Genomic DNA, 16,211 nt, shown 5'->3' with positions numbered 1-16,211 from the left:
AAAGTGAGAAAAGTGCAAAGGGAACATGTTTTTAGATGCTGGGAAGCAACTCTCATTCTTTAGAAATGCAGTTGCTTCCGTTAAGCCTCATGTATGAACAGTAATGTTATTACAGCCGTATGGATTATTTATAAGGTATCTATTCCAATGACATAAGCCATTGCTGTAAAATGAAACATGCTAATAACAGTTCAGAACACAGACTGATCTAAAGCATTTAGCTTCCCACAGAGCATACTGGGAAAGCAAAGGAGACCCTCCTGTATGCCGCCCATTAGTCACTGACTTCTGTTGCTTTGCTTTCCAGCAAAATGTTTGACATTGAGCTCTGTCCTCTACCTTTTTCAATGGAAGAGATGTTTGGCTTTATTAGCTGTCGGTTCACAGGATACCCTTCCTCGGTGCAGGAACAAGCTTTGCTGTGGCTTCATGTAAGTGAATGATGCTTTCGGTCTTTTGGGGCACCCGTTCTTAGCCTACGAACTTCCGATCCCTGGTAGAGGGCCGGGAGCTACCTCAGAGTCCGTGATCTGTGTTTCCCGAGGACTGCCCGCAGACTAATGATCAGATTCACATGCGCAGATGACTACATTTCAAATACTTGTAGCTATAGTTGTGACTTACTAAGAAAACACAAATTTATGCCCTACTATTACTGAAGTATAGCTTTCCACCAATAGATACTAAGAGTATTAATAGCTGTTTTGTGAGATTCTGTTTTCATATGAATTGGGCCTTCACTTGGAAAGGTTGAGAGCTACTGACCTAAGGAGTCGTTCCTTCCATTCACTGAGCCTGGAATGACCAGCTGTCCTGTCCGCATGCAAACCCCAGCTTTTATCTTTTAGAATCCAACTCAACAATAATCTCATCTGCGAAGTTTTCTGCTACTTTACCCCCATCTTCCCATCAGCATTCATTATTCCTCCCTCAGGATTCCGACAGGTTCTCTGTGTGAATTCTACTTCTGTCTAATATTTGAGTATATTTTTGTCCCTTCTCATGATTATAAAGTGCTTTGAGGGACCATGTGCTTTTTTATTTTTGAATTTATAACTCCCTTCATGCTTTCTTCTCAGCATCTGGCACATGTCTTGAATTTAGTGGATGTTCTTAAAAGTTTATTACGTTGAGTTGGATATCTGATACAAAGTTTAGGGAGTTTCAAAAGAGAGGAGAGAACCAAAGTTTATTTATTTTTGAAAAGATTTTATTTATTTATTTTTAGAGAGACGAGAAGGGAGGGAGAAATTGAGGGAGAGAAACATTGGTGTGCAAGAGATACATTGATTGGTTGCCTCTTGCGTGCCTCCCCAACTGGGGACTTGGCCCACAACCCAGGCATGGGCTCTGACTGGGAATCGAACTGGCAAACTTTCTGTTCACAGGTTGGCACTCAATCCACTGAGCCACTGCAGCGAGAACAGAACCAATGTTTAGGTTAGCTATTGCTGCAGATACTTGTTTCACTGGAGGCTGCGATCCTTAAGGCTTTTCAAGTTCTGAAGGTGCCTTTCTAGTAGGATCTAAACTAAGGAAGAACATTTTTCACAACTGACAAAGAGTAAAGGGGATGATATGTATTTTTTAAAGCCACCTTTGTGACCTAGAATTTTAAGTGTTCATCCCCAGGTAGGTTTCAATAAGATAGTTTCTCGCTTTGGGAAAGTCAGTTCTACAGGCGGCTAGTTGTTGTTACTCAGTTACACACCCTTCGAGCTGTGCCAGGCGGGGACAGGGCTGGAACCTCTGTCCCCACCACGGCTGGAACAGTTCACATGTTTTATGGACTGAGCTTTGCCACAGTTTTGGTTGGAAGACGGTGCCGCAGTTGCAGGAGGATTGAAGCCACTGGCCTGAACCATTTGGGGAACAGTGATTCGAGTTAACCCTGTGATTAATTGATGGTGGAGACATTTATAGAGCACCCATATGCCGGTCACTGTAACACGCACTGGTGTACAAATGGGATAAGACATGGTCCTTTTCTCCTACTTACTTTCTTTGAAGAGCTCACAGTGGGAGAGATAGGATCAAATAATCAAATAGAATGTAAAGTAACAATGGCTCTAAAAAGGAAGGTAGAAATCTCTGAGAAAGCCGAGTAGAAGGTGGATTAATTCTGTCTGAAGGAAGGCGTCATCTGTTTCTAGAAAAGTCACTACAGATAAGATAACCTTATCTTGGCAGACAGAATACCTGAGCTTGCTCCAGGTAACAGGGGCAGAGGGGACGTCCACATGGGAGGGGGAACGGACTGATCTGAAGCTCGCTAGTGCCCCCTAGTGCTCACTGACTAGACTCATCCTGGGGGAAGGTGATGGGCTAATGCACCAACCGTGGCACAGAGGGGAGGGAGGGGACAGCACCAAGAGGTACTTTCGAGTTTTTACTAAGATGTGTCAGATACGGGGAGGGAGGAAGGAAGGGAAGGTTCAGCGGTAATGTCGACTTTCTTAGTATGAGAACCTGAGGATACTGCGCAGATAGGAAGGCTGAATGTGCTTGTGTTCAGTGGTTCACCTTGGAAAAAATGCCAATGAACTTTTCTTTTGAATTCTGAAGTTTGTATTTTGGGGGGATATATATCCGTTTTTTTCCTCAGGTATTGTCGGAGTTGGACATCATGGTTCCACTTCAACTATTAATAAGTATGTTTTCTGACGGAGTTAATTCAGTCAAAGAACTGGCAAGTCAGAGGAAATCAAGAGTCAGTGAACTGGCAGGGAACCTCGCAGCTCGAAGGGTAATTATTGCCATTGTTTTGTCTCACTTACTAAGATTCGCGTGATCGCACGGGACCTAAACGTGCCGTTGGGTGAAGTTCTCTGGAGGTGCTTTTTCATCTCCTCTCGCCCTAAAGCCCTCGAAGCGCATTTAATAATAGGAAACATGAGTCTACGATAGGTTTGGTGTAGTCCGTGATCAAAATGTTATTGAGTTTCCGGTTTCTCTTATACACGCCCATTAGCTGTCTCTCAACCTTGATGAAGTTAAAAAAAAAGAAGAAGAAGCTTTTTAGGTACTTTTTTTTTTGGTCTTCTGGCAAATAAGAATTCTTTATCAGCTACTGAGCAGATCACTTCTTTCATTTGAGGATGAAGAGTTCGGATTTTTTTCAAACTATGTTTTGATTTATTTATCTGTGTTTGTTTATTTATTGTTATTGTTCAAGTACAATTGTCTCCATTTTCACCCTACCTTGGCCCCCCACCCCACCCATCCCCAACTCCTACCCTTGAACCTATCCCCTTAGCCTTTGTCCTGTTTCCCCCCTCTGTCTATCTCTCTCTCCTCTCTGGTTACTGTCAGTCGGATTGTTCTTTAATTCAATGTTTCTGGTTATATTTTGCTCGCTTGTCTGTTTTGTTGATTAGGTTCCACTTATATGGTGACTAGGAGTGATGCTGTCACTATGAGGCCATTTTATTGACCCCTTTGTACCTTTTGGGGTGAGAAAAGTCAATATAGTCTGGTTCAAAGTCTATGGAAAACGTTGCACACTATTGATACTTTTTCTGTGGAGGACCTGGGAGAGTTTCAGTGGATGGAATGACGTTCCCAGACTATGATCAGTTTGGGGGAGGTTGACCAGCGTCCCGTGGCAGGCAAGGACTGTTCTCCCCCTTACAGTTTCCCCACGGTCTGTCACACCCCCCCTAGTCATTCCACCTGATGCCTGGGGATTAGAAAATATAACACCATCGTGGGATCTTAGTTTGTATTCAGTGCTTTTGAAAAAAACAAACAAACAATCTGTCTCACAGGAACCAGCTGCCATTTATATTTTGGTTTTTTACTTCTGTAACCTTTAATATTATATTACTTCATTAGCACTTTATACTGTGCCATGTATTCACAATTAATAACATCACAGAACTGTGTGAAGCAGTTGGGGAAGAATTCGTTATCCTCGTTTCACAACTACTTAACCTGAGGTTGAGTGGACTGAAGTGATGTCCGTAGGTAACACTGCCAATATCCAGGTATTCTGATTCTTAATGGGGTATTCTTCTGCTCTATTTTGAATTTGGTCATGGAGCTTGCTGGTTATTAGAGACCTTTAAGAGAGAAAAGATGATTCAGCGTGATGTACAGGTATGTCAGTCAGGGTCCTGCTGCAGAATTTATCCCAGACAGTTCAAGTGAGGGGACTTCCGTGGAAACCCTGACTGTAGAGTCGTGGAAAAGGTTAAGGGAGCAGTAAGGGTTGGTGAACTGTTGGTGAACCAATAGTTCCATGGGAAACCATTATACCCCTAGGGTTGAAGGAACAAGGTAAATAGTCTCTGGAGCCCCCTGGGAGCTGAAATTATAAGGAAGGGCCGGCTAGAGGAGCGATGGGGCGATGGAGAGACTGCCAGCGATGTAGCATCAGAGCAGGCAAGGAGTGGGAAGAAATAGTCCTACCGCTCTCTCCTTCAGCTTCAGGCCTCCTGCTGGGGCCTTCCATTGTCTTACCACCCCTGGGAGCCAGTCAGCAAGAGAGCCAGGAGCAGCTCCGTCCTGGGCACCCTTGGGTGTAGGTGCAGGGAAGAGCAGGGCAGTGAGGGCCAGGATGTGTGTAGGGCGGTTGGGTCGGCACATGGAGAACAACTAGTAAACAGGTTTGACATATATTGTTGTCCCATGACAGTGTAATAATTATGATACCCAGAGTCCATTCTTTAACCAGTCATGACAATCTGACCTTCTATGCTTGTAATTCTAAAATTGATCTTGCAATGTTTGACTTTCATTGAGTTCTCATTTTTTCAGGTGATGGTTTTAGGTAGTGCAGGCAATTTAGTTTCATGGGAAATGTTTGATGGGCTGTACATGGCGGAGAAGAACAAAGGGGAGAAAAAAATGGGTCAACTGTAATAGCATAATCAATAAAATATATTTTAAAAAGAAGGTAGGTTTTTAGACACCCTCAAAAAAACGTAATGGCAAAGACAGCTGCCTTCATTCTTCAGAGTGCTGATGTTTTATTTTTCTGACACTTAGAAAGTTTGGGTAATTCTATTTCCTACTTTTGTATGTTGAGAAGAGTTATAGCATTTTGAGGTGTTAACGCTATTGGCTCAGAAAGGAAATGAGTGTGGCCCCTGGAGACACCTTTCGCAGCCCCCAGTAGCTATGGCGCCTCTTCAGCCTCCGCCAGGTCGCTCAGGTGCGTCGATGTGCTTTCTTCTAGGTGAGTGTCGCCTCTGATCCTGGTCGCCGAGTTCAGCCCAACGTGCTGAGTCCGTTCCACAGTCCTTTTCAGAGCCCATTTCGGAGTCCTGTGCGTAGCCCCTTTCGTAGCCCTTTCAAGAATTTTGGACACCCGGGCGGAAGGACTATTGACTTTGATTGTGAAGATGATGAAATGAATCTAAATTGTTTCATCCTCATGTTTGACCTTCTCCTGAAGCAGGTAGCTGAAGCATGAGCTTCCTCTCGTTCAGAAATGAAGGATGAGGCAAACATTGTATAGCGATTTTTTTTCTGTGTTGGACATCTTCACACTTACTGAAATGATGCAGCGTTACTCAAGACATTTCTCAAACTCCTTTGGGAATTTCCTAAAGAGCCTGCAATGATATTGCCATATGAGAGTGGCTATGAATTTTAGAAATGTCCTAGCGTCATTAGAATTGATTCTGTTGAACAGATTTGGTGAACAAACTGGGTAAAGCTATTGGTGGGAATACCAAGGTACAACTCTATAGTGATTGGCTGATTTTAATATATTTTATAAATTGATTTTTGAAGGTAATTTTAAAAGAGAAGTTTAAAAGTTTTGGTCAGGGGAACATTTCTTCTTTTTTATTTAAAGAGGAGTTTTTTTCTTTTTAAGATTTTATTTATTTATTTTTAGAGGGGAAGGGAAGGAGAGAAGGAGAGAAACATCAATGTATGGTTGCCTCTTGTGAGTCCCCTACTGGGAACTGGCCTGCAACCCAGGCATGTGCCCTGACTGGGAATTGAACCGCGATCGTGTGGCTCGCAGGCCTGCACTGGGAACATTTTTTCTTAACTTTTTAATTTTCAAATAATTTTAGACTTGCAGAAAATTTGCAAGAATAATACAAAGCATTCCCAAGTACTTCTCCCCTAAATTCTTTAGATGTTAACATTTAGCACATTTATTTATTTCTCTCTCTCTTAGTCTGTGTGTGTCTGTATGAATGTTTTGATGAACCTTTTGAGGGGAAGTTGCAAGCCTATGTCCCTTTAACCTTAAAATTCAGAGTATATTTTTGTAAAACATAAGGACGTTTTCTTACATAACCAAGTAAAGTTATCAAAATTAGAAATTAATATTTTTAATACTATTATCTAACTTAGAGAAATGATTTATTTTCAAAATTGATATAACAATCACCTTTACAACAAAAGAAAAAATTGTTTTCATTTGAGAACACAATCCAGCATCAGTTATCACAGTTGTTTCTCCTACCTCATTAGTTTTAATCCAGGATAGTTCTTCAGTTTCTGTTTAGTTTGATGTGCTTAACATTTTGGAAGAGTCCAGTTATTTTGTAGAACACCCCTCAATTTGAGTTTCATGTTTTTTTATGAATTGACTTGGGTTGAGCATTTTTTGGCATTAGTACCACAGATGCGATGTGTTCTTTGAAGACACATGACACCATAATGTCCCCTTATCAGCAGCAAGAACTTGGTGATTTCTGCAAACTTCGCTTCCACAAAGTGATCATTTTTCTTTGTAATTAGTAAGTCACTTGGAGAGAGATGCTTTAAGACTATGAGATTTCCCGTTTCTCATCAGACTCTTACCTGCTAGTTTGGCATCCATGGATGATTCATGCCTGAATTAATTAGTTCTATGATGGTTTTCAAATGATAATTTTAGGATTCCATAATTTTAAAACATTCATTAGTTGGTATTCTACCGAAGGAATAATTTTCCCTTCTCTCTCATTTATATATTTATTTATTTATCTACTTATACACTCAGGTACTCAATGTTTATATTGGCCCGTAGTTGGTCAGTGAGAGTCCCTTCAAGCGGGCCCCTGTCTTCTTTCGACATGGTCGTATCATCCTTGAACTTTTTAAATTTTTGATCTGTCAAGATACTCTGGGTTCATTTCGCATTTTCCTTGCCCCAAACCTGAAACCAGCCATTTCTCCAAGGAGCCCTGGTTCCTTTTCATGGATAAGGGTATTTGGAAATCACTCTCTGAACACTGGGCGAGGAGCAGCATTTTTTAAATATGTAAAACCTCACAGAGCGATAAGTTTAAAGAACAACTCTCTTTAACTGTCCTACATGATTTTAGAAATAATTCTCATGACTCTGGCTTGTGTTTATATTCTTCTTAGAAGAATCCATGGAAATCAATGTATATTCATGGTCTATAAGCCCCACCATCTTTAAATAACTTAACATTGTCAGTTAATAAAATTTATCCCCAATTAGTGTGCCGATGGAATAGTGGACAAAAGGACCAAACTCCTTCTTCTTCTTTTTTTTTTTGGACTTTTTTGGGTGTCTTTCAGATGGAGTTACAGGATGACGGCATCACGATGGGCTTAGAACACTGCTTATCCAAGGACATCATGTCCATCATAAACAACGTCTTCCAAGCCCCCTGGGGGGGCTCGCACACCTGCCGGAAGGACGAAAAAGCAACTGAGTGCAGCTTATGTCAGTCCAGTATTCTCTGCTATCAGCTGGCTTGCGAACTCCTGGAGAGACTGGCTCCTAAAGAGGAGAGCCGGCTGGTGGTAAGCCCTTCCAGAGGAGGTAGCCCCGCCCAACAGTAATGAGGCCTGAGCAGCCGGTGAAACGGAGTCTCTGCCCGGCGTTAGCCTGTGCTCCACGCTGGGTTCTGGGTGAAACTGTGTCCGAAGGTAGTTTTCCTGCTCCTTCCACCAGCTCAGGCTCCTGGAAAACAATATGTGATGGAGCTACATTATATGCAGTTTTTTTCTTATATCTCTTAAGTTTTATATTCATGGTGGCCAGTCTTTTTTTAATAGCTATTATTGATTTACTTATGTATGTATTTTTCTATATATACAGTTCTTGGGTTAGGTCGTGAGTGAGTGGGTTTTCAGCATATCCATCCATATAATTTTCATAAATACAAAGCATTCCTGGTATTCTTGAAATAACTTTTATTGGAAGGTCCTATTACAGAGTTTGGGTAACAGTGAATACCACAAAAATGTACATATTGAATACTGAGTAAGTAAATTGGCCAAGGACACTGGGAATTCCTAGCTAACCTCAGTTTGTAAGACCCATTGATTTTGTCAGCAGCCAACAAAATCTTTATTTTATTTTCTGCTTCCCAAGAAAATTATTTAAATCAGGAACAGCTAATAGATAGCATATATTGGCTGCCCTATACATTAGTTATTCCCTGTTTAGCTGATTTTCCATCTAAGTCATCCATATCACCAAAACACTCTCATGTCATCAGAGCTAGAATTACTTGAGTCAGTGTTCGCCACCTTTTCTTTTTATTCCTTTCCCCTGTGTTTGTTTACATGTGACGTGACTTAAAACTATTTTTTTGAGGTATAGCATACAAAGTGTTTCTTCAGTTTTTAAGTACCTTTCTGCCCAACTAACTCATTAGTTTTGCCTGTCGCAAAATAACATCCCTGTAGTATTGTCTTTTAACATTGTCATTAGGCACGTGCTAAAAAACAGTCACAGTAATAGATGATGTGGAAACACATTAAAATCAAGAAGCTTTGGGTCTGCTCGGGAAGACGAGTAAGTCAGTGAACCCCCAGAGTCCGTGAGAGAGGTACGGACAAGGTGGCAACGGGAGCGCAGAGACAGGACGACACCTCTGCCTCAGAGGTGTGACGGGGTCCCAAAGGCCTTCCCGGAGGAGGTGGCTCCTGGGCTTATTTTGAAGGAGGAGCCGAGTTGATGAAATGAAGGCAGTGGAGAGCAGGACTTGGGAGGCCCAGAAACTCTCTGTTTAAGTGGCGTAGACGCAGGGGTGTCCAACCTTGTGGCATCTCTGGGCCACTGTGGAAGAAGAAGGGGTGTCTTGGGCCACACCTTAACTACACAAACACTAATGAAAACTAATGAGCAAAAAAAAAAACGGTTTTAAGTAAATTTATGATTTTGGGCTGGGCCCCACTCGCAGCCATCCTTGGCTGCATGCAGCCCGTGCGCCGTGCGTGGGTTGAGGAAAGGAGGGGGCGACGCACTCAGGAAACTGCCAAGTAGTCCAGTGTCACTAGAGCAAACAAGGAGGATGGCAAAGGGCTGACAATGGAGACAAGGAAGAGCTGCCCTTATACTCAGATTTATTAAGGGCTTTGTTTGCTACACTAAGAAGTTGGGCTTTTGTCTTGGCGACAATGGGGATCTGCTGCAGAATTTTAATCAGGAGGGGATGGAATTCGGTTAGTTCGAGAAATTCATCCGGTCAGTGGAGGACAGAGTGGAGGGTCCTGTCTCTCCCTGGACACTGGGGCCAGGGCTCTATCAGAAAGTCACTGTGGTCACTCCGGGAAGAGAACAGGGGCACCTGGACCAAAGCAATGGTGGAGATGAAGAGAAGGGGCAGGCCTGGCTGGCTGTTGAGGAAAGACGGTCAATGTAGCACTTGTTAATTTGGCATTTAGGGATGGAAGAATTGAGAAACATCTGTGTTTTCTAGCTTTGCCATTTACAAACGTTGCCATTGACAGAAAAGTTGTTACTATAGCAGGAGAGGTGTCTTTGGGGCAGGAGGGGGCTACGGTGCCGTCACATTTAGACACCGAGCACTGAAATGCCTTGTAGATGTCCGTGCCAGGCTGGCACGCACCGTCAGGGATGTGGATCCGGACCTTAAGAGAGAGATAGGCAGTAATACAAGTTTGCAGTCACCAGCATATTCTGGTGGGATGTGTGGAATAAGAATCAAAAAGACCTAAGGCTAGAATCCTGCGAAGGACCAGCTCCTGAGACAGTAAACAAGGGAATAAAGACCAGAGGTAAATTGCGAAGAGGCCAGAGACACAGGGGAAAACTGAGGGAGAGAGAACTCCAAAACCAAGATGCGAGACAGTCTAAAAAAGGAGGGAATAGGCAAATCATGTCAAGACAAGGGAGGAAACAGTAAAAGCCTGACATGGGTTCAGGGGACTCTGAAACGAGGGGTCCCTTGTGACCTTGGGGGTGGTGGTAGCCGTGGATGACAGCGGTTTGCAGTTTATGGACATGATGAGCAGAGTAGAGGGCTGCGTGAAGTGCGGACTTCTCCTCGAGGGAGGGAACGAGAGTGTGAGGGGGTGCAGGGGGTGTCCCGAGCCCCTCCGCCGTTCCCAGCAGGCTTTCTGTGCTGTGTCAGTTTGCATGCCGCCGTCCCACGAAACAGGAGGGAATAAGCACATGGGTGGGGAAACCGAGCCATTGAACGCCCCACCTGCACAATGCTCTTGACATTTATCATGGGCTTAAAATACCAGAGGCGGAGGTGAAGCTGAAGGAGTTTGTTTTCCTCTCTCAAAGCCTTATGGGGGAGACGCTCGTCAGTAAAGAGGGCTCTGTCCTAGAGCACCTGGTCCCCGCTGTGCGTATCAGACAACGTAGCTCTTCAGTTCTCATCTGGGGACAGGTGGAGGACACAGGGTGAGGACACGGAGGATGGGCTGGCAGGAGGCTTAGGCCAGTATGCTTGACAGGTGACAGCGGCCCCTGCGTCTTGGAGGATGACACCAGAAACGGGTTACTGGGTGTGCGTGCCGGAGTCCCAGCGGCAGGAAACTGCAGCAGGTCGAACGTTATGAAACACAGTTTGTAATGTGATGGTTGTGCGGCCAATCTCTGGAGCTTTTTCATCATGCAGAACTGGAACTCTGAACTCATGGAGCGATTACTCCCTGCTCCCTTTTCCCTTAGCCCTGGAAACCACCATCCTATGGTGGTTTATGATGAGTTTAGTCAAGCTCATCTTATCATGAGTTTGACTACCGTAGATTCCTCATGTAAGTGGAATCATACAGTTTTGGTCCATTTTGTAACAGGTGTATTGCACTTACCATGACATCTAGAAGGTTCATCCACATTGTAGCTTGTGTCAGAGGCCCTCCCTTTTTCATGGCCGAATAATATTCCACTGTATGTACACACCACATTTTGTCTGCCTATAAGTCTGTGTATGGATGCCTAGTTCTCTTTAACTCATGTTATAGCAACTTCTTATTCCTAAAATTTTGACTTCTTCAGAGAGTTGATATTTATATTTTAAGTACTGATGTATTCAAAATACAATAATAACAACCTAATTATTCCCTGCTAAGTCAGTAGTTATTGAACAGAACCTTCATGGGTTGGAATCTTTTGATGAGTAAGACATGATCACAGGGATTAGAGCAGAGAGGGGAAAGCAGGCCTAAGAAGATTTAACAATGTTTTTGTTATTTTCCCATATTTATTTCAAGGGGATGAAAATGTTTCATTAACAGCTGATCCAAATTTTCACTAACCATTACAGACATAAGCTCAAGTCTCTTCTGAGGCTCAAAAGAGCCCCCTGGGCTCAGCACAAGATGGGCCCAGTAGACACTCACTTGATCTAGAACATTCTTTATATCCCCAAAGGGCTGCTCATTGGGCCACTTGTCATTTTTGTTTCAGGAGCCCACAGACAGCCTTGAGGATAGCCTCCTTTCTTCCAGAGCAGAGTTTATCATAGGCCCTGAAGGTGAAGAGGAGGAGAACCCCGCCACCAAGCACGGGGAGAACCCAGGCAACCGCACGGAGCCCTCAGAACCTGCTGGTAGGTGAACTCTGGCTGATGGGAGACAACCGTGTGCACATTCCAGTTTCTACTGGCCCAACGGTCAGAATCCTGGTTTCTAAGATCACCATTGACTTGCACCAGTTCAGACCTGGCTTCCTTAGTACTGACCTGTGCAAATGAATCATTCCCCCCGATCATGACCTGAACAGATCCAGGGTGGATCAGAGGCCACTGGGCATCTTTCTGGCAGCAGGAGCTTATTATCAACAAACCTTGCTGTGCTGGTGTATCATTTCTCTGTGCAGAAGTAGCTGTGAACCGAGGTGAGTGGCAGGAGTGGAGGGTGCTGACGCTCTCGACAGCCACTCAGGGCATTTGGCCAGAGCAGAGTGTGCTGGGACAGAGGTGATGGAACCGAGCTCCTGCGGCTTCTGCGCCCCAGGGGCATGACCAGGACCCTGGACGGGCTCACTGCGTGACAGCTGTGCAGTTTGTGCTGAAAGGCTGATGGGCTCAGCTCAGAGGGAGGGTGGCCTCTTTCTAGTTGCTTAAAAGCTCTGTGTGGGCTAGCTGGGGACAGCAGGATGACAGGCAGGCCCGGAATCACACTCGAGCTTTTCAGACGCTGAAGGAGTTTCAGGGAGTGAGGACGTGACCCCGTGTGCCTCTGGGAAGGCCTGCTCTCTACATCTGCACTGCTGCACTCTGGGAGTGTAAAGGGACCTGGAACAAATCGGAGGGGCTCTTAGTCTCCCTGCTTCCACTGTCCTGAAGTATTAAAATATCTGGCTGGTCCCTGGAAGGCCCGCCCCCAGAACCCAAGTTTGGGGAGCATGGGCTTTCTGTCACACCCTCAGTGAAGAGCAAATATTGTTATAAGACTAGTGTGTGGGGTTCATTGCAGGTCCTGGGGTGTCATAGTCAGACCAAGGTAACTGTATCGTCACTACAAAATGTTTGGTTGGGACTAACTGCTCACACTCGGACAATTGAAACTGAGACTTTGAAGGAACACCTGAGATGACCCACTTCATTGGGCTTCAGTGTGCACTTGGAGTTGTCCAGGCTCTCTGTTGTTTCCTTTGGACCTTCCTTATTTGGGGTGGCAGTTGGTAGGAAGACGTGGGTAAATAATGGTAAAGATTCGGGCTGCCCAGCTTGCTTCGGCCGGACCGCTCTGACCTGCTCTGTTCCATGTGTCGGAGCTCTGGGTAAGATTTCCTCTGAACAGAGTATTCCGGAGAAAAGACGTCTGAAGCCTGCTGATTCCGTTCGGCCCTCTCACTCCACAGGTGAAGACTGCGCATCTTGGATGGGTGAAATGGCTTGCCTATTTTCACGCAGCTTGTATTACTCGTTGCTAATTTACGCTTTGTGCTTATCATGCGGACAGACTGGCGATGGAGCACCTGGGTCGTCCGGGGAGTTGAACCAAAACGAAATGAATGAGCTTCGCCCCCCCCCTCCGCCCCCAACTCTGGGTGTATCTGGGGTGGTGGGGGGCAGGGGTGCCTGTGAGCCGGATGTCCAAATATTGTGAAATCGTTAGTGGCAGGGATGAGACTAGAACCTAAGCCTCCTGGTTTACTTAGAATTAATTTTACTTGCTGAGGCCTGGGCTGCATTGATGGCCAAAAGAAGGGAGGAGTTCACTGATGACCCAGTAACCTGTTCTCTTCATATGCCAACATATTTTTAAACCCAAGATAGCACACAAGTCAATGAACTGCCACTTTATTTGTAGGTCACATTTTATTTGAACAATGCTTATTTTTATCAGTGACTCTTTTCCTTGCTTACTTGGCATAAACCCCACTCGTTTAAACCTCTGACCTAGTCATCTCCCCCAAACCTGTACTCAGGCTCCCGGCATAGCTTCTGGTCGATTTCCCTTCTTTTAGTCTCTGCTGTCTGGCAGGGTACGGTTATAAATGTCTGCTCTGGGAGGTCTCCATCAATTTTCTGTCAAAGCCAGCCCTCCCTGCAGCTCGGTCCCCAGTCCTGCTGCTGGCAGTGGTCTGCAGCTCCTCTGTCGCAGAACAGACGGGTGCTCTAGCCCCAGGTTCAGGGACATCTCGTTCCTTTTGGAGGATTTCCTGTTCCTGCATTTTGTGTCCGGGTGCCTATGTTTTCTAGCAGTCGGATATCTCCTCCAGTGAAAATACTATAAAAACGTTCACACTAGACAAAAGAGCCGTGTGCTGATTACAAGGATTTAAAATACGTTCGGATGGGAGAACTCCAACAAACTATCTAGTACAGACAACTCGCATTGTTTCTGGTCCTAGGAGTTACCAAAACTTGTAACGGTGATTTGGAAGCATTTTACACTAGTTTCTGATTACCTTGTGAATTCTTTTGTTTTAGCATGCCTCACATACAACACACTGCCATCATGTACCATAGAAGCAAAGATTTTAGAGACCCTCCTAAGAAAATAGAGCCATGTTCTGATTTGAATATACTCAACTTCTTTAAAATGTTGCCTTTTCCAGCGGGTCCGTGGGGCAGATCCCTCCTCAGGTGCTAACACAAGGTGAACACCTCTCTTTAGGGCCTGCTTATCTCCCTTTCAGTCAGGAAGGCAGGCCTAGCCAGGCCCCAGGCCCCGGCAGAACTAGTGGCCCACAGGGGCCTAGGGCGGGGCTGAGGTCACTCCAAGGAGCCAAAGGGGTGTGAGTACAGGGTGGACTACACAGGGTGTGAGTACAGGGTGGACAGTGGAGGCTGAGAATCCCAAATCTAGAAGGTTTTTTTCACTTGCATCATAGAAGGGATATATGCTAACTTGGAGGGCAAAGCAAAACAAAAACCATTACACACTTTTCAAATGTGTGTGTTCTACATTCATTTTTACTCCTCTTGGCTTTCTGATTTGATCTGGTCTCAAACTCCAGGAAAGGAGGAGGCAGGCTAACCTTTGTGTGGTTATTTCCTCACAGCAGTCAAGAACGATACTGAAAGAAAGCTTTGCTACCAACAGCTTCCAGTAACTTTGAGACTAATATACACCATTTTCCAGGTATATTTTTTGAGTATTTAAATTTTTGGTTTGGCAGCATTGCTATTTTAGATAATTCAGTAACCGTGTGGTTCTTTGCGTAGGAAATGGCGAAGTTTGAAGAGCCAGACATTCTTTTTAACATGCTCAATTGCCTGAAGACTCTCTGTCTGCACGGACAGTGTTTATACAGTGCTAGGAAAGACCACCCTCAATTTTTAGCCTACATTCAGGATCATATGTTGATTGCAAGGTAGGTCTTCCTTTTTGTTTATGTGTTAGGCTTTAGCCGTGAAAATTAAAGTTAGAATGAGACCTATTCATTTGGGTTATTTTCTTCACCAGGACAGGCTAATCACCTGTGGGTACTACTTTCCTTTCCTTTATGTCATTTAATTATTATGTCAATATGAGTAATAGTCATTTTTTCCCTAGATGCTATGTAAATAGAAAAGGCAAAATATAGATTATTTTATACCTTTCCGTTGTTAGATGGCTTAAGAATATAGGTTGGGACCCATGTGTGAAGGGCCTTGAAGGTAGAGACTTTATATACACATTTAATAATGTGTGGAGATCCACGGAAGGTCTTAGAACGAGGGACAGGGTCAGAGTTGTACTTTAACCGTATGAGTACTGAGAAAAGCGAGATCCTTGGGAAGCACCCTCATGGGAATGAGTGCAAAGACCGGGTGCAAGGGCACAAGAGATGTAAACACAGAACGTAGAACTTCCCTGTCAAGAGTTTGTTACGAAAGGATGGGAAAGGTCATGTATTGGGTTGGCCAGAAAGTTTGTTCTGATTTTTTTCCCCGTACGGCGTCCTCTAGTAGCGCTTACTTGTCTTTAACTTCACTTGAAACAATTTCGTTAGACTGTAGTGTGACAGCTGTCCTATCAGTGTGCGTTTTTTAAAAAACCTTACCGAATTGGTGATTGTGTAGCCGTTTTAATATTGAAGATGGAAGAAAATACACAACGTTTTTGGCATATTATGCTTTCTTATTTCAAGAAAGGTGAAAATACAACTGAAACACAAAAATAGAATTGCCCAATGTACGGAGAAGGTGCTGTGACGGCTCAAATGTGTCAAAACAGGTTTGGGAAGTTTCCTGCTGGAGATTTCTCCTGGACGATGCTCCACAGTTGGGTAGAGCAGCTGTAGTTGGTAGCGATCAAATCGAGACATTCACTGAGAACAGTCAACGTTCTACCAAGTGGGAGACAGCCAACATACTCAAAATGTCCATATCAATAAAGTTATTGTTGAAAGTGGAAAACGTGTCTTTTATGTTATGGAAAAAACTAAATGGACTTTTGGGCCACTACTTAGAGGGAGAAGGAGGTGGATGTCAGGATTTTTAGGAGAAAGATCTGAACGTATTTGTGGTCAGTGGGAAAGAACCCGAGAGAACGGGCTGTTGCTGGAGCCAGGTCCTGGAAGGCTAGAGGATTCATTCAAGAGCAAGGGGTGGGTGGGAAAGAGGAGGGATGCTCTTTCTTTGACAGGA

At 44.3% G+C, this 16,211-nt stretch overlaps 1 protein-coding gene across 1 annotated transcript in view; it reads left to right on the top strand.

Moving 5' to 3' along the window:
• The window catches only part of UNC79 (unc-79 subunit of NALCN channel complex), a 210,418-nt gene that overhangs the window by 104,201 nt on the left and 90,006 nt on the right, over window positions 1–16,211 (top strand). Inside the window, exons 16-22 of the mRNA XM_037031536.1 lie at window positions 308–431; window positions 2,606–2,746; window positions 5,180–5,401; window positions 7,495–7,722; window positions 11,594–11,735; window positions 14,642–14,721; window positions 14,805–14,953. Of these exons, the coding sequence (XP_036887431.1) occupies window positions 308–431; window positions 2,606–2,746; window positions 5,180–5,401; window positions 7,495–7,722; window positions 11,594–11,735; window positions 14,642–14,721; window positions 14,805–14,953 (1,086 nt within the window). The remainder of the gene's footprint in view (window positions 1–307; window positions 432–2,605; window positions 2,747–5,179; window positions 5,402–7,494; window positions 7,723–11,593; window positions 11,736–14,641; window positions 14,722–14,804; window positions 14,954–16,211) is intronic.

Source organism: Sturnira hondurensis, unplaced genomic scaffold, assembly GCF_014824575.4.
Source record: "Sturnira hondurensis isolate 20B ecotype Veracruz unplaced genomic scaffold, ASM1482457v3 Scaffold0021143, whole genome shotgun sequence".
Taxonomy (NCBI): Eukaryota; Metazoa; Chordata; class Mammalia; order Chiroptera; family Phyllostomidae; genus Sturnira; species Sturnira hondurensis.
Note: the sequence above shows the minus strand (reverse complement) of the source record. Positions and strands in the feature narration are given on the sequence as shown.